Source organism: Corella eumyota, chromosome 3 (genome assembly GCF_963082875.1).
Source record: "Corella eumyota chromosome 3, kaCorEumy4.1, whole genome shotgun sequence".
NCBI lineage: Eukaryota > Metazoa > Chordata > Ascidiacea > Phlebobranchia > Corellidae > Corella > Corella eumyota.
The window spans coordinates 2,056,877-2,077,966 of record NC_137492.1 but is presented as its reverse complement, the minus strand read 5'-3'; the positions used below and the strand labels follow the sequence as shown (position 1 = coordinate 2,077,966).

Sequence of the window (21,090 nt, the reverse complement as noted above, 5' to 3'; positions counted from 1 at the left end):
TATTAATCAAAAAAAGCCTGTTTTGAGACTAATTTAAAAATATGTTTGAATTAAAATTTTAGGTTATAGTATTTTTATTGAATAATATAATTTTTGTGATGTCATAATCAAACCTTGTTTATACCCAAACATAAGTTGAAAACTTGGTGAACATTTAAAACAAATTTAGTTTTATAATTTTACTTTAACTATTTATTAAAATATCTCGTAAAAAAATACGAAAAAACGATAATATAGATTTGATAAATTGGGCATTTTTTCGCGAAAGCAAAAAGTAACCCAGCTATAAATTAACCTGCTTGTTTATACTTTGTAATAATTATGTTACAAAGCCCTTTATTTGATGGGGTTGGGTTGGTTAGAATTCGATAAGTTAATTAATTTAGGCCAGCGTAGGCATGTTGGAGTTGGGTTAAAAGCGTTAGCATTTTAAATTTGGGTTTTTTATTTTTTAGGATAGTAAAAAATGCATTTTTTTTCATAAGTTTTTTTTTTTTTTCAAATATTAATATTTGTCTGCTGCTTAGAGACTAATAAATTAAAAAGAGAAAGAAAAAATCAACTTTTTCGTGCAATGTGCGCTAAAAAAAAGGAGAGAAGGTAACTTACTAAGTTAAACTCCATGCTTAATTTTAATTATTTCGTATTTTAAGCAGTAAATTAAGATGGTAAAACTAACCCCGGAATTAATTGAACAAGCAATACAATATATTAACCCAGTCAGGGATAGAGAACTACTGTTAAGAGGTAATGTTTATACTATCTATCTGTCTTATCCTTCTGTTCTTTGAAATAAATAAAAAATTTGCATTTATTGCAGATTATAAATATTTAAATTTCCTGTATTTTATTGTATTGTTTAACGTTTCTATCAGGTTTTAAAACTTTAATTTTTTAGGTTACAAAATTCCAGTTATTGAAAATCTCGGAGCAACTTTAGATCAGTTTGATACAATTGATTTTTCTGACAATGATTTGCGCAAATTAGAAGGATTTCCACTTTTGCCAAGAATTAAGTCTTTACATTTCAACAATAATCGAATTTGGTAAGACAAAACTTGAAGTAAAATTTTTGTTTATATTTATTTATCCTCAATGTGGGTAAGCCAACTTCATAACCTAAACATTGAGCAACATAAGTTACCTCGACCTAGACTCGAGTTGGCTTTGAAAGTTTCGGTGTTAAAGGTTTTAATTGTCGCTCAGCAGAAGTTCATACCATTTGTAGCGCCTTGCTCAAGGGTGCTACAGCATGAGGGCAGTGGGGATTGAACTCACTAGCTCGTGTAGTAAAGCTAGGTGTTCTGGCCCTTACACCATGCTGCTTGTAGTAATGAGAGTTATTACATTAAATACAACTTTATGTTAATATATATAGCATAGTCTTTAATGTCATTTGTATTAAAATTATATTTCAACAGTCGTATTGGCGATGACATTGCTGAAACCATTCCCAATTTACATGAACTTTATTTAACAAATTGTGAACTCCGTGAGCTGATGGACTTGGATAGTTTGGCTGGACTAAAGAAACTTGAATTTTTGAGCTTACTAAGAAATCCTGTCACACACAAACAACATTATAGACTTTATGTTGTTCATAAAATCCCACAGATTAGAGTTCTTGACTTCAGGAAAGTTAGACTAAAGGTATGTAAATACTTGTTCTATGTTGTTTTTTTTTCTTGAAGTTTTTGTATAATTTTTTTGTTGTCCTTTTTTGTAATTGACTTTTATAGGATAAATATTAAATATATATTAATTTATTTTGATTTTTTAACACCCAAAATTTTTAATTATTTTCTTTTACATTATTTATCCTCGATGTAAGTAGGTTAACTTGACGCCATATTTAAGGGTGCTAGAGCATGAGAGCAATTGGGATCGAACCCAGGACCTCATGTAGTGAAGACAAGTGTTCTAACCACTACACAATACCGCCGGTACTTTTATACTTTAAACACTTTTACACTCTTTGTGGATTATTTTCCTGTAAGGAAAGACAAGAAGCTAAGAAGCTTTTTGGCTCAAAGCAAGGAAAGCAAATAATTGCCGAGGTTGCCAAAAAGAGAAAAACGTAAGAACAGATTTTATTTTAATACAAAGCCTGGGTCTGGGTAAGTAAGTTAATTTTTCCTTATATTATACCTGAGATTTGAACAGATACTACACTGCACTTTGTACATGGTTCAAATATGTTGGTTTTGATAATATTTTAGAGTTGTAATTTTTAAAATGCTTTAGATTTGTTCCTGGAGCTCCTGTGGATAAGAACGGAGTCAATGAGCCTAGCGCTCAATCTAAAGCAGATAGAGAAGCAATTAAGGTATAAAATAACAACCTTGTGTTAAGCATGTATAGAGAAATATATGGTTTTTTACATGAAAATATTTTGTAGGAGGCGATTTTGAAAGCTACATCACTAGAGGAAGTTGAAAAGTTGAAAGTGATGTTGCAAGCTGGACAAATTCCAAACAAGAAGATAGTGGCACCTACTACTTCTGGTAATAGTAGATTTACTATCTTAATATAATTCTAATAAATAGAAATGATTTCAAAATTTAACAATGTCATTTTTAGTTCAAAATGGGAACGAGAATGTTGAAGAAATGGATGACGAGTAAACAATTTCTCAGTAAAAAATCTGTAATTTTACTTTGAATTCTGCCCTGAAGTCCTATGTTTAATTGGGAGTTTAATAAGGCCCGTGTCCTTTTTACATTTAGTTCAAACTTACACTTAGTTTAAAGCACAATTTTGTGCTAGAAATCCTTTGTTTTTTTTTCTGACTTCTTTAAAATCCTGATTTTAAACTAAGAAAGAGTTTTGTTGGTTAAGAATCAATCATGTGCCCATAGCACTTTATGTTAAATTGTAAAACATTTTGTTCAATAAAATACATTTTTTTTCAAATTTTTCCACCAACATTTTTGTCTTGAATTGAGAGATTGTATTGTCTCAATTAAAAGTGTTTAAACATCTAGCAATTATGGTGGTTACATAAGAGTAGTGTCTATTTTAATTAGGCTGTTACTCTATGACTTATTTCAATTTGCCAACCACTCCCATTTTATAAATATAAAATAATAATGGATAGACTAAATTTCTAACAAAAGCTGTCCTACTTACATTTTTGTATACTTTTCTACATGGATTTAGACATAAAATAACACAACATAATTTTACAAATGTAAAATTTCAGCATTTAATTCTTTTGAAGCAAAATAATTTCATTGTAAAAAAGTTCAATTACATTTTATAAGCGAGCCAAATATAATTCTTATAAAATGATAAAAAATCAAATTATATATGAAACGAAAATGTATCGGTATAACAAAAATAAAATCAATATGTGTTAAAATAAAATAACTTCAGCACCCAATACGCAGTATTTAATAAATACTTTAAACTAAAATGAAGGCAACGTGTAGACATTTCATAGAAAATATAATATTGCATTATTAGTAGTAGGACTTTGTTGTCCTAAGTTGTTACCGTAGATTTGTATACAAAAAATGATAATATAAAAATAAAGCACGGGGCAGAAGAACAATATTCGACAAATTATGAGACAAGCAAAAAACATTATAAAAAAGCGTGTATCTACACATCTACAAATGAAAATAATATACTATGGAACGGATGAACTGGATGATATAACTATAAAATCGACTTGTACATAACAACTGCAAGTCTTCATCAAAAAAGATAAACTCTATATTTCGTAATCTCTTAAAACCTAAAAATATCTGCCATCGAAAAAAATATATTTTTTTTCTTTAATTAGAAAAAATTCTACAAAAAAAATAAGCTTACTAAACTCAATGTGGAAATGTGACATGCATTCGAAATAAGAGAATAAATAATAAAAACAATAAAATATGAGCTAAAATTAAAGGTAATCTTCAGGTACCGGATATCGAAGTGAAATGTGTTGTGAGTCGTTGATTTTTAATCGGTGGCTGGCATAAAATGCGACCATCTCAGGCACGCTGTGAAAGGGGGCACTAAACTCCCCGAGAATCCAAAAGTTATCTCTTGTTCTTGATATCACCATGTGAATTGTGTCAACGTTGGTCCTAAGATAAATCAAAAATCACAAGTAAAAATATAGTTCTTTGCAAAAGAAAATTTCCAAAATTTTTTACTAATTAATTAGTTGCCAGACCCGATTTTTTTACTTTTTTCTGAGTAATATTTAGTAGTTTTACTGGATATAATGATGATAAACAGAATAAAATGTTGTTACCTTAGTGATAAGCTGTAGTTATTTGGAATACTTTCGCTGTTTCGAACCAAGTAACTTCCTTCTACCTCTTGAATAAGTTTTCGATTGGCCTCATCTCTTGTCATAGTACCGTGGAACCAACTGTCAATCATAATACAAATTAAAATGTGCAAGGCATTACTTAAACTACAATTAAAATAAGGTTTAGTTTTTAAAGGATATGGTATTGTTTTTTTATGATTGATATTACCTTTGTCTTTCGAGAGGAAGTAGGGGATCAAAATCTTGGTCATTGATTGCTTCGGAAGGATGTAACTCTAGTTTTCTTTGCTGAAATCTTTGCATCGACGCCACTGCAAATAAAATTTATCACATCAAACAACTGAATTTATTATTATCATCGGATTTTTTTAAAGCTTTACATTTGAAAAAAAATAACTTACAGTGTCCTTTTGGCACCACATTTTTATCCCAAGGCTGTTCATATTCCATATGAGGAGTTGGCCTTCTATGGAACTCCTGTTTCTCAAAGGAATGAGATTTACTGTGGTGATGAAAGTGGTTCGATGGAGCTGGAGTGAATGAATGTAACTCGTAAGATCTGGATCTTGAGTGCGCAATATGAGCCATGTTAGAAGGCCTTTGATTTGGGTCAACATTACCAGCAGTGTCCCACGGTTCTTCATATTCTTTAACCCCATGAAGTGGGTTATTACGCGGGTGATAGAAATTCGCTGTCTGGTTTACAAGGTGATCATCCGAGGCACTTTTGGGGATAACACCACCTGGTTTGTGGCCTGGGTTCATGTAGTATTGACGGGTTCGAACATCCAGTGATCGACTTTTTGCTTTGTTTAATAGGTAAAGGGATGGATTCATTGGTTGAACTAAAGGAGATGCTGTTCTTCTTTGATCTTCCAGAAGACGATCTGCAACATCACTCGCAGCAAGGGTGCTACTCGGGGATTGGTTAAGAGAACTACGACTGCTGCTCATCGGACTGTTAGTACCACTACTACCTCTAGAAGAACCATTTCTTGTACCACTCGGGGAATTTCTTCTTCTCTCCCCGTATGATGGTTCTGCCTTTATTAATCTTTGGTCTACTGGTTTATATCTTGACCCTCCTCCATGGACACTGTACAATTGTGAGCGTGGATCACTTAAATCTTTGGGGCGTATAAGCCTTTTGTCAAGTTTAGGTGAATTTCGAGGCGACGATCTTGGAGATTGTTTAGGGCTATCCACACGAACCATTCGCTGTTTTGCTAAACTAGTCGATGAAGAAGAAGTCGATGAATCTCCAGATTCGTTGCGATTTCCAGCAGGGTATTCCATCACAAGTTCATGGGTGGAATGTTTGGATGGAATAATTAACCTTTGTGCTCCAGGCTTGTCTGCAGCATATGGAAGAGTTGCTGCGTTGTCCCACGGCTCTTCGTAGTCTTGGTTTTCACCTATCAAATACACATTCATTTTATATTATTTATGTGATATGGTTACCACCTAAACTTATGGTAAAAATTGTAAGAGTGTTTTAAACAAGAATTAATTAAATTTGTTTAATAACCTTGTGGTTTTCCACCAGGTTTGTTGTTATCCCACGGATCATCGTAAAGTGTTCTAGTTTGAGTGGCATCTAAAACAAAAAGTCGCAAAGATTAAAATAAAAACAATCACAAGTAAAAAAATTATCATTGGTTTAATGAAATTAATAGTAAAGTTTATATCCTACCATGGTACATTTTCTTGGCTTCATACGGTTCAACATAACCATCTACAGTCTCTGGATTTACTATCGAATTTTGCATTGCATTTTGTACCGCAACAGCGTCAAATGGATCAGTATACTCATCAGATATAGAAATTCCCTAAATAAAATCATTTAGATATCAAAAATCAATATTAAGTTATGTCAAATTAGGCTTTCGAAATCATTGTCGTATAACAGCAGATGTGAGCCTACCAAATTATTATTTTGTGGTTGAGTTAGATATTGAGGCTGTGGTGCATTCGCCTCTCCAGGTTTAATTAATTTCTTCGGAGCTCGTGGCATGTTCGGTGAGGTACGACCCATTGTTGTAATGGGATTTACCTTATGAAGATTACTGCCTAATTTAGACTGTTTTTGAGAGTCGTTACTATCCTGCGGTGTTGCCCGTTTGTGTACATGTAACATGTCTCCATTTTCGAAATCCGTCGATGTTTTAGATTTTGTAAAATTGTCTGAGTTCGAATCGAACGACGACGCACGACTGGAATCACTGTTTGAAGGTCGATTGGAGGTGAAATTATGGTTTACATTTCCGGTTTTGCCTTGATCATAATCTGGGGGGTATTGTGAGTTAGGTTTTCGACTTAGGGAGTTTTTTCCGCCCCACTGCGACTCATGATCTGGTCCTGGTGCCGGTTGAAATTGAATTTCTTCGTCAACCAACGTGGTTCCATGACTATCTGCTTTGCTTCCCTTCTTTTTGAATATATTCTTCTTAAATATGTTAAGAGACATGAGGCACCTAAATTTGTGTTCTAAAAAAATATATATATCAATAAGCAAACAAGTTTTTAATATAAATCTCTATTTTATTTATTTAATATTTTTACGTCAGCCAGTAAACTGTTAAGTGCGTTCAATAGTTAACATATATACTGGCTAATATTGGCTTACAGTACATAAGACAAAAATCAAAACAAACTGCCAAGCCTGTCTAACTTGAACTAATTTAAAAACGTTATTATGTTTCCGCATATTCTAAATTTCAAACATTTTAGTTTTGTTCTTGTCGTATGTAATTTAACAAAACTACGTTCACACATATCCATATCGAAAACCCAATGTTGGGTTTTAAAGAGCGACATGAAACGCAGTGAACATAACAAACAAATATTTTTGGTTTATCCTCGAAATATTTCGAAATTTAATTCAACCAATTTTCGTTACTTGTTTTATGTAGACATCACTGGAATATTGTTTTTATTACTTAACCAAATTTTTAAATACAGGTTATGTAAAATTTAAAGTCCAATTGCGTTTTATTCGTCCTAAAGCAGTAGACAAGAAATATTTCTATACGTGACGTCACTTTCAGGATTTCATTCACAAAAACCTAATGTAAACAAGCAATATTAATAAAACCCTGTGTTGTACAAACAATATACCGACGTATTTCTACGACTAAAATGACAAAATACTTTTATTTCGTTTAAAATACAACAAGCCGAATTGGTTTCTAGTATATTTAAACCTTGATTATGACCAAATAATATCTAAATTTAAATAAAAACAAATGTTATTATTTTATTGAGCAGCTATTGTTATGGTTGTTGATTTTTTTCGTATGTTAGTTTTATTAGTTAAACGAAACAGCTGACTTGCTATTCGTTCAAATGGATCCGCCCCCCTATAGCGCAAACCCGCCTTTTGGCGCCAACGCATTTCCTGGACAAATACCCCCTCCACCACCGGGGTACTATCAAGGGGGTAACAATTTTCAACAAGATATGGGTCCACCACCACCGCTTATCGCCGGTGATCCTGCTGTCTTACAGAATTACGCAGGTATTGGGCCGGCCCAGGTAAAAACAAAACACCCAACAAGAGTGATGTGCCCTCACTGTAATCAAGTTGTAGTCTCTCAGCCAGAAGCCAAAATTGGAGGAGCAGCCTGGTTGTTATGTATATTTATTGCCTTGATCGGGTTTCCTTGTGGCTGTTGTCTTATTCCGTTTTGTGTCCAAGACTGCAAAAACTTTCATCACAAATGCCCGAATTGTTTAAAGACAATCTATGTGTATTCTCCATTATGAAGTGGTTGTTGTTGTTAAATTAAAAAAAAAAGTTTCAAAGCATAACCTTTTATTTGGTTACAATATCTTAAATTCCTTTTTATACTTTAAGTTCAAGCGTTTTTGCCTTTCTAATTAATAAAGTATAATCTTTATAAAAGTCAGACCCATGCCGAATTCTACAAAAACTTAATTTTAATTCTTTAAAAATACACCATTTTTATAAGTTTAAAACAAACATATTAGGTTTGTTAAAAATAAACGCATTAACTTGTATATTTAAACATTAAATTTAGTTTTATATTCGATCTACCAAATTATATACAGGAAATTTAATCCGACAACGGGTTGTAGACATCAATTTTATTTTTGCAGTTCGGGCAGCTGTGAGTTGTTACCTTAAAATCGTCCAAACAAAATGGAACCAAGCAACAACCTAGCCAGCAACACATAACGCACGAAATGTATGTAAAAAGTCCAGGCTTTGCCTTTGTTTCAGTTATAATGTTTTGATTGCAAAACTGGCATGTCATATAGACTGGCTTTGAAGTCTTAGTTAAGGTCTTTGGTATTTCGATTTGAGGTAGGTTTGGGTATGAAGGTGGTAGCGGCATATCACTTGGTTGAACTGTGTATATTGGGTGAATTCGGGCATCCATTTTCTTAGTCCGAATGACAAACTTTAAACTATAACGTGAACCAAGCAATTTCTAACAAAACATTTTTTTATGTAAAAGAGTATTTTTGTTAATTTGTCATGGTTCAAAACATAATTTTTTTTTAAATCTTATAAATTATGGTGGACGCTAATTTATACTAGCTGCCTAACAAAAGACTGGGTTTATTTTTGACTGAGGTTCCAAGCTGCCTATTGTTCTCGTTTTTACAGTGTTAAAAGATATTTGATATGAAAGCTATTATAGCTTACACAATACATTTTTAAAACATGAAATCGACAATAACTGAATCTACGAGTTTTTAAGCTCTTAATAAGAACTATTTTGGCTTATATACATATATTGAATTTTTTCTCTTAGGTTTGTAACTTCTTATTATGACAAAATAATATTCAATAACATATCATAATATCTTTCAGCAGTTTATATTAACCTTGTTAGTTTTTAAAATGGGACCGCTTCCATACACCAAAGACTCTTTCAATGGCGCAAACGTATTCTATTCCTAAAAACTCTCTCCGCCGACGGGGTATAAAAAAGTAACAATTTTTCAACTATATGGGACTGTCTACGTCCCAAAACTAGATTTCAAGTAAAAACTTTTGTTATTCCTATTTTGTCCAAGCGTATGTTGGTAATTTAGATTTAAAAATTTCCACATGCTCAGTTCAAAAATGATGAATTAGTTGTTAAAATATAAAACAAATTGAATGATTATAAAACTTTTAATTTTTTATAATGAACACCATTCATATAAATACGAAACGAACATATTAAGTTTAAATTTAAACAAGCAAACCACACTTTAAAATATATCTTTATAAAAAATCTACTACTATAGTAAGTTTATAAACATTGCTTTTTCTTGTCTAGGATGGCTTGTAGACATCAATCTGATTCTTGCAGTTTGGGCAACTGTGCACTGTGTCCTGAAGCTCGTCAACACAGAAGGGTATCAAGCAACAGCCAAGCCAGCAACCTAATAAGATCGTAAAACCACATGCAATGTATGTGATCAATCCAGGGGTTGCTCTTGTATTGGTTATAACATTCTGGTTGCAAAATTGGCATGTTACATGAGCAGGCTTTGAGCTCTTAGTTGGCTGCTTTTGCATTAGCATCGGGGGCTGAGCTTGGTATTGGGGTGGTGCTTGGGGTAATACGGCATTTGGCGCTTTTTGCATTATCATCGGGGGCTGAGCTTGGTATTGGGGTGGTGCTTGGGGTAATAAGGCATTTGGCGGGACCGTGTAAACTGGTTGGTTGTTTGGATTCATATTTTGTTCAGGTTGTTAACAAACGAAACTACAATTTAAACACAGAAGCTTCGAAAAAAATACTTATATTTAAAATATTCGTTTTTCCGTATTTTTACAGTTTTATAATATTAGTCATGCGGCTAACAATCTAAAACTGGTTATATTGGTTAAAAAACTTGGCTGTACTTCATGGGGTCTTAAGTTAGAGCCTTGCCGCTGTTACGGTGGCGTAAATGATACAAACCCCTACAAACGGCAAGTAAATAATTAGACAAAAAATGCTAAATTGCCAAGTTAACTAAGAACTAAGTCGGGGTAAAAATTATTTAAATTTTGTTTAGGTGGACACAAAGTCGTTCCTTAAACATCTTGTTAAATACAATTGGTTTCATACCTTTTTAATCTAACATCTAAACTAAATGGTGGTTTTGTTGCTATCTTAAAGACTGTGTAATAGCTGTTGTTCTCGTTTCTAGTGGTAAATGTAATTTAATATTAAAGCAAAGGTTTTCTAAATAGAACAATTACATTTTTGAAACATGATATTTTATTTTTTTTAATGAAAGAGGCTGTTTGCCATATAAATATGTATTAAAAATTTATATTTTTATTGTTAAAAAAATCATGATTTAACACTGCAAATAAATAAAATTTATACCAATGATTATACCAGTAATTACATCGTCATTGGTTTCAAGTAATCAATTTTTTTTTAAATTTGTTTGTCGGCAGATGGCAGCAGAGGGTAACCTCCAATCCCCGTGTTGTTTACTAATATAAAGCGTCACATGAAGTTCCGTTTTTTATTTCAAGTTTTGTTTGTTAGTTAAATATTGCAATAGAAGTTAGGTTCTAATACTTCAAATAGCCAGAGTATAACGATGTCTATTCAAGAGCATTACAATACTACAGGCGAAGTAGTGTTGTACATATTTAATCAAGTAAATTTTAAAGAGAAACACAGAATTAACCAATGGAAAGGACCTTTAAAAAAAAGAACCGGATCGGTATATGATGTTAAAAGCCTAAAACAACTTGCCAAAAAACTAGGATTTAAATGTTCTAGGGAGACAATCTTTACAGATTTTACGAATCAAAAGATAAAAGCAAAACTTAAGGAATTGTCTATAAAAGATTTTTCTAATTTCTACTGTTTTGTTTGCGTTATCCTTACACATGGAAGCACTGGAGGACAATTAGCTACTTATGATGGCACTGTTTTTATTTCAAAATTCAAAAATAAAATCCACAAAAATAAATCTCTTGATGGAAAACCCAAACTTTTTTGGATACAGGCATGCCGGGGATCCAAAAAAGACCAAGGAATTGTGAATCCTTGCAATGATGGATTTGAAGATGTGCATTATTCCTCTCCTTCAAGTGATGAATTTAAAGATACCTTTTCCAGCTTTTCTAGCAACCAAAGCAATTGTACTGGAAGTCAAATGGATTTGGATAGTTTTCAAGAGTGGCAACTTTCATGTCCTACTAAAAGCCAGAAAAAAAAAAGAAATCGAAGAATAGCATCACAATCTGATGTTCTTGTGTACTACAGTACATGCGATGGCTATTCTTCCTCATTACACGCAACTAAAGGTTCCATATTTATTCGTAAGTTGTGTTTTAATCTGCAAAAGTATTATCATCTTGAACTGTCACAGATAATTAAAAAAGTAAATTTTGATGTATCAAATGAAAGTAAAAAAGGTAGAAAGCAAATTCCTGAAGTAACACATACATTAACAAAAGACTTGGTGTTTGGCACATTTAAAGAATCTGATTCTGAGCAAAAAAGTTCTATACAGGAGGAACAAATGAGTGTTGAGTGTACACAAAGTTCTGTTGATGAAGAAATTTTATAGAATTTTTTCTATTTTTAATGAGTTTTCTATAAAAATCAAATTCTGTCTATTTTTTTGTTAGGCCCTATGCAAAACTTTAAACTATCAAATGCCAGTTCCATTTTTCAAGCCTACCAGCACTTCTTTTATTTAGTATTTAGAGTTTTTTTATGCTTTTATATACAAAAGATCTTTTTATATAATAAAAACAAGTATCTTATCATGATTTTTAACATTTTAAATGAAATCTGTGCCTGTAATTGTTTTTATTGTGCTTTTTTAGATAATATTTTAGGAGTAAGATATCTTTAAATCAAAGTTGTTTATAATGGCTTCCAGTTCTCGTACAACATTATCACACACAACTCAAAACCTCCTCAATTCATACAACAGACGTCTACAAGATGATGTAAGAGCTATGCACGAAAACTTCACTGAAATCATAAAGTCAGCGAAAATAGACGAAACAACTCAAATAGAACGAGCGACTCAGACGTATTATGACATGTACCAAATGCGAGTTCGTGCTGCAAATATCGTTCGTGCCGGCGAGTCGTTGTTAAAACTTATCTCAGAGTTAAAGACATTTGTAATATTGAACGATTTTCCAAGTGTTAATCATCATGTTGAGGAACAAAATAAACTGTTGAATAATCACACCAAACAACAGCACGAACAGTTGATTAAACTTCGAGATGAAATTGCTGTCTCACTTTATGATTTAGAGTCGGACTTTTATAACTCAGTCAAACCGTCCGTTAAATCTAATAATGTAGAAACCTAATTTTTTTGTATATGATTTTCCTATACTTGTGTTAATTTTAAATGTATTTTCTTTTTGTTATAATAGACATAATTTGTAATTTTAATAATGGGTAAAAAGAACAAAAAGGAGAAAGGACGAGGAGCTGAAAAAGCTGCGATGAAGATCACAAAAAAAGATAAAAAAGATGAAGGCATGGAAGATTTAGAAGCTTTGATTGCACAATTTCAAGAGAGTGACAAGAAAAAAACAATGTTTAACGAGAAAAAATCCCCACATCCAAGTCCGAGAACTAATCTAACCGTCACAGCACATCCAGAAAAAGATGAGCTTATTTTATTTGGGGGAGAGTATTATAATGGTCACAAAACATATCTTTATAACGATATCTTTATTTATAACATCAAGAAAAATGAATGGACCCAGCAAGTTATCCCGAACCCCCCTCCCCCACGCTGCGCCCATCAAGCTGTTGCTGTGCAAAAAGAAGGGGGCCAGTTATGGGTGTTTGGGGGTGAATTTGCATCACCAAATAACCTACAATTTTATCATTACAAAGATCTCTGGGTATTGAATCTAAATGATCATAAATGGACCCAAGTTAAAGTTGGTGGGGGCCCGTCGCAAAGGTCTGGACACCGCATGGTAGTCTACAAAAAGAACATCTTTCTGTTTGGTGGGTTTCACGAAAGTCACAAGAATTTTGTGTATTTTAACGACTGCTATTTGTTCAGTTTAACCGACTACAAATGGACTAAACTTGCTCCAACTGGCGCCGCACCATCTCCAAGATCGGCATGCCAGCTTACTGTAACACCAAATGGTATTTTAATAGTGGGGGGATACTCTAAGGTTCGGGTCAAAAAAGAAATCGAAAAAGGAACAGCACATACTGATATGTATTTGTTGTCGGATGAAAACGAAAAGTGGAAGTGGACCAAGGTCAAGGATTCAGGAAACAAACCCTGGCCCCGATCCGGGTTCTCTTTTACTCAGATGGCTCCGAACCGAGCTGTTCTTTTTGGAGGAGTCTCAGATGAGGAAGATGAAGAAGATCTTGAGAGTTTCTTCCACAATTCAATGTCCTGTTTAGATCTCGTTTCTCATCGTTGGTTTCCAATGGATCTTCGTAAAACTAAAGTTTCGAAAAAGAAAAAACCTGAAGAAGAGGTAGAGAAATTGGAGGAGCCCGAAACCGAAGATGTAGAAGAGGAATCTACTCCAACAACACCTGCATCCACTTACATTCTTCCATGCGCAAGGATGAACGCTTTGACTGCTGTGAAGAAAAACATTTTGTATTTATACGGAGGTATGTTTGAAGAAGACGAAAAACAAGTTACTCTTAATGATTTATGGAGCATTAACCTAAAGAAGATGGACACGTGGGTTCAATTGGTTGAAGCTGATGACACGAGCACTGACTGGTTTGAAGAAGAAGGAGAAAACAGCAGCGATGAGTCCATGGAAGAGGGGGACAATGATTCTCGACCTTCTACCTCTGCAACATCGACTTCTTGTCATCCAAAAGTGGACTCTGATGAAGATGTTGATTCGTATTTGTTAAGAACAAGAGAGCATTGGTTGGAGGTTGCAAGTGAGGATGCGGAGGAAGATGTTAGAGCAAATTTGATCCGGGATGCTGCAGAAAAACTGGCGACTTCTTTTTATAATAAATGCAATTTAAAATCTTAAAAAAAATTTTTATTGTTTTTTTAAACACATTTGCAATCATGATTTTCTATTATTGAACTTCTACTTTGTACATTTTGATAATAAATTACAAAATGTACTTTTAGTAGTTGTTTATTAAATTTAAAAAGATTAAATAGGAATTAAAAGTTTTGTTAGGGTTGTTTATCTTTTATAATCTTAACAAAATTGTCACGTGTGACGTCATCAAATATCAGCTGATTGACGCATAAGCATTTTATATAGACTTTAAAATATGAAACATTAACCTGTTTAGAATATAATCTAATAAACAAAACAACTAAGTTAGCCTTCTTCTTTTGACATGCGGTAGCTGGCACTAGAGATTAGTTTTTGCTGTGTACTAGTCGATCGATCACATGCTGATAAAACCGCTTAATAATATAATAACAACAGACGTTACGTAGTCATAAACCGGTATTACTATAAGGTCGCCATAAGCAGATTTGATGCAGTAAAAAAAGTTTAGTTAAGTATGTCTGTAAGCTAGTATTATCTTTATAAAAATATCGCGTTTATTATTTTTTGTTTGACTTAAAATGACGTAAACGTATTGGTTAAGTTGTTATTGTGATTAATGATGATGTTAGGGTAATTCGTATTTTGAAAATAAGATTTTATAGTTTAGTTTTGTTTGTTTTATCGACTTTATAGAAATCATGTGATGTTAAATTTTTGCAGATCATTATCTTGTTATACTATAGTTTATATTACATATTAATTTGATTATATTTATAATTTAAATTATGATATTATGATTGTTTATTTTCCTTGTATATTGTTTCAAATAACGACCTTTTTTTCGCATAATACAACAAATTAAAACCTTATGATGCTTTCGTCACTTTAAACCAACGTCTGTGCTTAATTTAGTTAAATAGACGAAAACAAAATCGAAAATTCTTACGTATAAAATAAGCTACATGGGTGTGTCGTAGGGACGCGTTTTTAAGCTAGCCGTGAACTCTGGGCCCGAGGGTGAATAGTATGGCATTGATGCGACTTAAACCCTAAACCTTTTGGCTTATAGTCCTGTTACATAACCGCTATACAACACTTTTTTAAACCACTTTGTTGTGCGCGAGTAAATTATCGATAGCATATACAAGTTGCGACTATATCATAACAATTTCAAATCGACTAATATATGTGATCGTAATAACAAAAATATGCGAATCACTTCTTTTAATTCAACACCCACCGTATAGGCAAAAAAATACAATTACAACATTAAACAATCAATACGAATAGATTACCAAGCAACAGTTATTCAAAATTTTTCTATTTTTACCTGCATTATTTTTCCACAGTTCTAAAAGTATTTTTGCCACATTTTTTTACCACATTTTTTCCCAAAATCATAATGCCACATTTAAAAAAAAAATTTTTGCCACATTTTTTTACCACATTTCTTTACCACATTTTTTCGCCACATTGCGCAACCCCTATTGTGATGGTGAAATGATTTGTAAATCAGGAAATAATGTATAAGCAAAGGCAATACTCAAATAAAGGTAAAGTGGTTATATATATTTTTAATCAAGTGAATTTTATTGAAAAGCACACACTCAATCAGAAAAATACCTCCCTTTCCCAAAGAACTGGATCAAAATACGATGTAAATCTACTTCAGAAAACTGCGGATAATCTGAAATTTGAATGTTCTGGTGAGCTAAATTTGATTGAACCGACACCTACAACCGAAAAGATAACTGAAAACGTTACAGATACGACTAAAAGAACAGTTTTTACTGATTTTACTTCTAAAGAGATAAAAGATAAACTTGAGGAATTGTCTAAAAAAGATTTTTCTGATTACTACTGTTTTATGTGTTTTATTCTTACCCATGGAAGTACTGGAGGTCGATTAGCAACGAAAGATGGTATCATTTTTATTTCAGATTTTAAAAAAGCTTTAAAAAAATCTAAAACGCTTAATGGAAAACCCAAACTATTTTTTATACAAGCCTGTCGAGGATCCAAAAAAGATGCTGGATTTAAAAATGTATGTTATGATGTTTTTCCTCTAGATCAACAAAGATCCAATGATATAACTGGAGAAAAAAAAACAGCTCAAAAACAAACAACTCAGAAAACATCTTTTCATTCTGATTTTCTTGAATGCTACAGCACAACTGAGAATTGTGTTTCTTCAATACACCCTGAACAAGGCTCTATATTTATTCGAAAGTTGTGTTCAAATCTGGAACAGTTTTATCATGTGTGGGACTTGCTTAAGATACTTACAGAAGTAAATTTCCATGTAAATGAGGAAAGTAAAAATGGAAAAAAGCAGGTTCCTGAAGTAACACATACACTAACAAAAGAATTTGTGTTTGGTGCATTTAAACAACTAATTACTGAAAAAGAAGAGTGTATGAATAAAAGTTCACATGAATCTATAATTTGCAACAACCCAAATTTAAGTTTTCAATCTAATGAAATTCTTTATGATTCTGTTTCATCTATGGTTGTACTTGCTAAAAGTGGTTTGCACAGGATTATGTCTTCTAATAATTTTGATCTTCGTTTTTTTAGGAATTTGGACTTTTTAGAAAAAATGTCAGTCAGATAATATGGAGGATTTACATTTCAAAACTCATCAAAATTCAGGAAATTTGGATTTTTTCTCATCTTTAATTGAACTTGCTAGAGGTTTGTTGTCCGGAATTATGTCTTCTCATGGCATTCAGAGTTTTTACCATTCTTACTGTTACCCTTATCACCTTTACCCTTATCACCGTTACCGTTATCACCATTTGGATTTTAAGAGATTTAGGCATCCAGTCTTCATGAAAGATATGTTATATTATATACAATCAAATGATTCCATGATTGGGCACATACAGGATCAAAATCATGAAAATTGTCAAAAATTAGTATCTGTCCTATTTCTACTTGATCTTGCTAAAAGTGTTTTGCATGATGATAAGTCTTTTGGAGTTAGGAATTTCCACTCTTACCACCACGATTTTGGCAGATTTGTTAATCAAAACTTCATGGAAAAAGTTTTGTATTATGCGCAACAGCATGATTATATTTTTTAGTGCAGACTATGTTAAAATGATTAGTTTTATTAAAGTTAGTATTGTTTTGTACAATGCTATGTTTTCTTAGTATGTTTCTTACTATGAAAATTTAATCTTATCACTAAAAAGATCTGAGTTTTTAGGATGTTAATCTTCATAAATCACACAAAAATAAATATTCAATAAGTTTAATAAGTTTAGGCTTGATTTACCAAAAACTGTTATTATTATTTCATGCAATATTTTGGCTATAAATTGCAAATTCTCAGACCATAGGTAAATTTTGTAAGTATGACCTTTATGTAAGTTACTACTTTTGCTTAGTTAAGTAATTAAGGACTAAATTGGTTAACTCGTTGGGCCTTTTATCTCTCATTTTTATTTTGTATTTAAAAAGTTTTATAGCAATTGCTTTATTTGTAGTTCTTTGATTTGTGTTTTAGTAATACCAAGTTACCAACATTGCAGAGAATAACAAAACCTTTTATTTATACCTTTTTATTTGACATTTTGCATGTATATTTTTTCTCTATCTTTACATTTTTTTTGTACATTATTATGCAAATTCTCTGATGTTATGTTAAATATTTAGGCTTAACTTTTATACTAGTTGTTCTTTCTACTTATTAACTAGTTAGTAAATCTATTGGGCCAATTAGCTCCATTTTTTATTTTGTATAAAAAGGTTCTATAGCATTTCCTCTATTTTTAGTTCCTGTATGTTTTTAAATTATATGCTAATTTTTGTATTTTTGATTTTGCTGTGCTTTTTTAGATACTATTTTAGGAGTAGGATATTTTTAATTTTAAATTGTTTATAATGGCTTCCAGTTCCCGTACGACATTATCCCACACAACCCAAAACCTTCTCAATTCATACAACAGACGTCTACAAGATGATGTAAGAGCCATGCACGAAAACTTCACTGAAATCATAAAGTCAGCGAAAATAGACGAAACAACTCAAATAGAACGAGCGACTCAGCCATATTATGACATGTACCAAATGAGAGTTCGAGCTGCAAATATCGTTCGTGCCGGCGAGTCATTGTTAAAACTTATCTCAGAGTTAAAGACATTTGTAATATTGAACGATTTTCCAAGTGTTAATCATCATGTTGAGGAACAAAATAAACTGTTGAATAATCACACCAAACAACAGCACGAACAGTTGATTAAACTTCGAGATGAAATTGCTGTCTCACTTTATGATTTAGAGTCGGACTTTTATAATTCAGTCAAACCGTCCATTAAATCTAATAATGTAGAAACCTAATTTTTTTGTATACGTTTTTCCTATACTTGTATTAATTTTATATGTATTTTCTTTTTGTTATAATAGACATAATTTGTAATTTTAATAATGGGGAAGAAGAACAAAAAGGAGAAAGGACGAGGAGCTGAAAAAGCTGCGATGAAGATGACAAAAAAAGATAAAAAAGATGAAGGCATGGAGGATCTAGAAGCTTTGATTGCACAATTTCAGGAAAGTGACAAGAAAAAAACAACATTTAACGAGGAAAAGTCCCCACATCCAAGTCCAAGAACTAATCTAACCGTCACAGCACATCCAGAAAAAGATGAACTTATTTTATTCGGGGGAGAGTATTATAATGGTCACAAAACATATCTCTATAACGATATCTTTATTTATAACATCAAGAAAAATGAATGGACCCAGCAAGTTATCCCTAACCCCCCTCCCCCACGCTGCGCCCATCAAGCTGTTGCTGTGCAAAAAGAAGGGGGCCAGTTATGGGTGTTTGGGGGTGAATTTGCATCACCAAATAACCTACAATTTTATCATTACAAAGACCTCTGGGTATTGAATCTAAAAGATCATAAATGGACCCAAGTTAAAGTTGGTGGGGGCCCGTCGCAGAGGTCTGGACACCGCATGGTAGTCTACAAAAAGAACATCTTTCTGTTTGGTGGGTTTCACGAAAGTCACAAGAATTTTGTGTATTTTAACGACTGCTATTTGTTCAGTTTAACCGATTACAAATGGACTAAACTTGCCCCAACCGGCGCAGCACCATCTCCAAGATCGGCATGCCAGCTTACTGTAACACCAAATGGTATTTTAATAGTGGGAGGATACTCTAAGGTTCGGGTCAAAAAAGAAATTGAAAAAGGAACAGCACATACTGATATGTATTTGTTGTCGGATGAAAACGAAAAGTGGAAGTGGACCAAGGTTAAGGATTCAGGGAACAAACCATGGCCCCGATCCGGGTTCTCTTTTGCTCAGATGGCTCCAAACCGAGCTGTTCTTTTTGGAGGAGTCTCGGATGAGGAAGATGAAGAGGATCTTGAGAGTTTCTTCCATAATTCAATGTCCTGTTTAGATCTTGTCTCTCATCGTTGGTTTCCAATGGATCTTCGGAAAAGTAAAGTTTCAAAAAAGAAAAAACCTGAAGAAGAGGTAGAAAAATTGGAGGAGCCCGAAACCGAAGATGTAGAAGAGGAAGAATCTGCTCCAACAACACCTGCATCCACTTACATCCTTCCATGCGCAAGGATGAATGCATTGGCTGCTGTGAAGAAGAACATTTTGTATTTATACGGAGGTATGTTTGAAGAAGACGAAAAACAAGTTACTCTTAATGATTTATGGAGCATTAACCTCAAGAAGATGGACACTTGGGTCCAACTGGTCGAAGCTGATGACACGAGCACTGACTGGTTCGAAGAAGAAGGAGAAAACAGCAGCGACGAGTCCATGGAAGTGGAGGAAGATGATACTCGACCTTCTACCTCTGCAACATCGACTTCTTGTCATCCAAAGGTGGAATCGGATGAAGATGTTGATTCGTATTTGTTAAGAACAAGAGAGCATTGGTTGGAGGTTGCAAGTGAGGATGCGGAGGAAGATGTTAGAGCAAATTTGATCCGGGATGCTGCAGAAAAACTGGCGACTTCTTTTTATAATAAATGCAATTTAAAATCTTAAAAATAGTATTTTGTTGTTTTTTTAAACACTTTTGCAATCATAATTTTCTATTATTGAACTTCTAATTTGTACATTTTTGATAATAAATTAGAAAATAGTGCTATTAGTAGCTGTTTATTGAAATAAATAGATTAAATAGGAATCAAAAATTATTTTAAGGTTGTTTATCTTATAGTATCAACAAATTTGTCACGTGTAAAGTGACGTCATCAAATATCAGCTGATTGACGCACAGGTATTTTAACCTGTTTAGAATACAATTTATTAAACAAAACAACTAAGTTAGCCTTCTTCTTTTGACATGCGGTAGCTGGCACTAGAGATTAGCTTTTGTTATACAGAAGTCAATCGATCACATGCACATAAAACCGCTTAATAATATAATAACAACAGACGTTACGTAGTCATAAACCGGTATTACTATAAGGTCGCCATAAGCAGATTTGTTGCTGTAAAAAAATTTTAGTTAGGTATGTCTGTAAGCTAGTATTATCTTTATAAAAATATCGCGTTTATTATTTTTTGTTTGACTTAAAATGACGTAAACGTATTGGTTAAGTTGTTATTGTGATTAATGATGATGTTAGGGTAATTCGTATTTTGAAAATAAGATTTTATAGTTTAGTTTTGTTTGTTTTATCGACTTTATAGAAATCATGTGATGTTAGATTTTTGCAGATTATTATCTGGTTATACCATAGTTTATTGCATAATTATTTGATTATATTCAGATGTGTTAAATAATATATTATAAGTGTATTATTAAGTAATATCAATAAACAAATACAAATCTTTACTAATAAATTGTTAAATAAAAAAAAAATATATATATATATAAATA

General features: G+C 32.6%; 8 protein-coding genes and 2 pseudogenes across 8 annotated transcripts; 7 read left to right on the top strand and 3 right to left on the bottom strand.

Annotated features, from left to right (window-relative positions):
* Positions 1 to 590: 590 nt before the first annotated feature.
* LOC145746273 (U2 small nuclear ribonucleoprotein A'-like) lies at positions 591 to 3,369 on the top strand. Its single transcript, XM_082564520.1, has 7 exons — positions 591 to 747; positions 899 to 1,046; positions 1,422 to 1,650; positions 1,998 to 2,077; positions 2,245 to 2,326; positions 2,399 to 2,504; positions 2,581 to 3,369. Exons 1-7 carry the CDS (start codon positions 666 to 668, stop codon positions 2,622 to 2,624), a joined length of 771 nt encoding a protein of 256 aa, XP_082420646.1. The 5' UTR covers positions 591 to 665; the 3' UTR covers positions 2,625 to 3,369.
* On the bottom strand, positions 3,187 to 6,753 carry LOC145746272 (uncharacterized). The gene is made up of 7 exons (XM_082564519.1): positions 6,195 to 6,753; positions 5,964 to 6,099; positions 5,799 to 5,867; positions 4,672 to 5,685; positions 4,479 to 4,581; positions 4,250 to 4,369; positions 3,187 to 4,079 (listed from the first exon to the last, which is right to left on the bottom strand). Exons 1-7 carry the CDS (start codon positions 6,735 to 6,737, stop codon positions 3,893 to 3,895), a joined length of 2,172 nt encoding a protein of 723 aa, XP_082420645.1. The 5' UTR covers positions 6,738 to 6,753; the 3' UTR covers positions 3,187 to 3,892.
* A 1,593-nt stretch (positions 6,754 to 8,346) lies between these two features.
* On the bottom strand, positions 8,347 to 8,673 carry LOC145745056 (lipopolysaccharide-induced tumor necrosis factor-alpha factor homolog). The gene has a single exon (XM_082563046.1). The coding sequence runs from the start codon at positions 8,671 to 8,673 to the stop codon at positions 8,347 to 8,349; it is 327 nt and encodes a 108-aa protein (XP_082419172.1).
* A 730-nt stretch (positions 8,674 to 9,403) lies between these two features.
* LOC145745502 (LITAF domain-containing protein-like) lies at positions 9,404 to 10,344 on the bottom strand. The gene has a single exon (XM_082563599.1). The coding sequence runs from the start codon at positions 9,966 to 9,968 to the stop codon at positions 9,561 to 9,563; it is 408 nt and encodes a 135-aa protein (XP_082419725.1). The 5' UTR covers positions 9,969 to 10,344; the 3' UTR covers positions 9,404 to 9,560.
* Positions 10,345 to 10,789: 445 nt separating this feature from the next.
* Positions 10,790 to 11,849, top strand: LOC145745701 (caspase-3-like). Its single transcript, XM_082563846.1, has one exon. The coding sequence runs from the start codon at positions 10,832 to 10,834 to the stop codon at positions 11,810 to 11,812; it is 981 nt and encodes a 326-aa protein (XP_082419972.1). The 5' UTR covers positions 10,790 to 10,831; the 3' UTR covers positions 11,813 to 11,849.
* A 222-nt stretch (positions 11,850 to 12,071) lies between these two features.
* LOC145745703 (mediator of RNA polymerase II transcription subunit 22-like) lies at positions 12,072 to 12,701 on the top strand. The gene has a single exon (XM_082563847.1). The coding sequence runs from the start codon at positions 12,120 to 12,122 to the stop codon at positions 12,573 to 12,575; it is 456 nt and encodes a 151-aa protein (XP_082419973.1). The 5' UTR covers positions 12,072 to 12,119; the 3' UTR covers positions 12,576 to 12,701.
* On the top strand, positions 12,546 to 14,332 carry LOC145745699 (kelch domain-containing protein 4 pseudogene; annotated as a pseudogene).
* A 1,385-nt stretch (positions 14,333 to 15,717) lies between these two features.
* LOC145745700 (caspase-3-like) lies at positions 15,718 to 16,842 on the top strand. Its single transcript, XM_082563845.1, has one exon. The coding sequence runs from the start codon at positions 15,751 to 15,753 to the stop codon at positions 16,840 to 16,842; it is 1,092 nt and encodes a 363-aa protein (XP_082419971.1). The 5' UTR covers positions 15,718 to 15,750.
* Positions 16,843 to 18,071: 1,229 nt separating this feature from the next.
* LOC145745702 (mediator of RNA polymerase II transcription subunit 22 pseudogene) lies at positions 18,072 to 18,572 on the top strand (annotated as a pseudogene).
* Positions 18,573 to 18,659: 87 nt separating this feature from the next.
* LOC145745698 (kelch domain-containing protein 4-like) lies at positions 18,660 to 20,349 on the top strand. Its single transcript, XM_082563843.1, has one exon. It carries the CDS (start codon positions 18,660 to 18,662, stop codon positions 20,247 to 20,249), a length of 1,590 nt encoding a protein of 529 aa, XP_082419969.1. The 3' UTR covers positions 20,250 to 20,349.
* Positions 20,350 to 21,090: the final 741 nt, after the last annotated feature.

Excerpts from the sequence above, each read along its gene's own strand:
- LOC145746273 (XM_082564520.1), top strand. The coding sequence starts at position 666 with ATGGTAAAACTAACCCCGGAATTAATTGAACAAGCAATACAATATATT. Across the intron at positions 1,651-1,997 it reads TCAGGAAAGTTAGACTAAAG|GAAAGACAAGAAGCTAAGAA; the intron begins GTATGTAAATAC and ends TTTTCCTGTAAG. Across the intron at positions 2,078-2,244 it reads GTTGCCAAAAAGAGAAAAAC|ATTTGTTCCTGGAGCTCCTG; the intron begins GTAAGAACAGAT and ends AAAATGCTTTAG.
- LOC145746272 (XM_082564519.1), bottom strand. The coding sequence starts at position 6,737 with ATGTCTCTTAACATATTTAAGAAGAATATATTCAAAAAGAAGGGAAGC. Across the intron at positions 6,100-6,194 it reads AACCACAAAATAATAATTTG|GGAATTTCTATATCTGATGA; the intron begins GTAGGCTCACAT and ends GATTTTATTTAG. Across the intron at positions 4,370-4,478 it reads CTTCCTCTCGAAAGACAAAG|TTGGTTCCACGGTACTATGA; the intron begins GTAATATCAATC and ends TATGATTGACAG.
- LOC145745056 (XM_082563046.1), bottom strand. The coding sequence starts at position 8,673 with ATGGATGCCCGAATTCACCCAATATACACAGTTCAACCAAGTGATATG.
- LOC145745502 (XM_082563599.1), bottom strand. The coding sequence starts at position 9,968 with ATGAATCCAAACAACCAACCAGTTTACACGGTCCCGCCAAATGCCTTA.
- LOC145745701 (XM_082563846.1), top strand. The coding sequence starts at position 10,832 with ATGTCTATTCAAGAGCATTACAATACTACAGGCGAAGTAGTGTTGTAC.
- LOC145745703 (XM_082563847.1), top strand. The coding sequence starts at position 12,120 with ATGGCTTCCAGTTCTCGTACAACATTATCACACACAACTCAAAACCTC.
- LOC145745700 (XM_082563845.1), top strand. The coding sequence starts at position 15,751 with ATGTATAAGCAAAGGCAATACTCAAATAAAGGTAAAGTGGTTATATAT.
- LOC145745698 (XM_082563843.1), top strand. The coding sequence starts at position 18,660 with ATGGGGAAGAAGAACAAAAAGGAGAAAGGACGAGGAGCTGAAAAAGCT.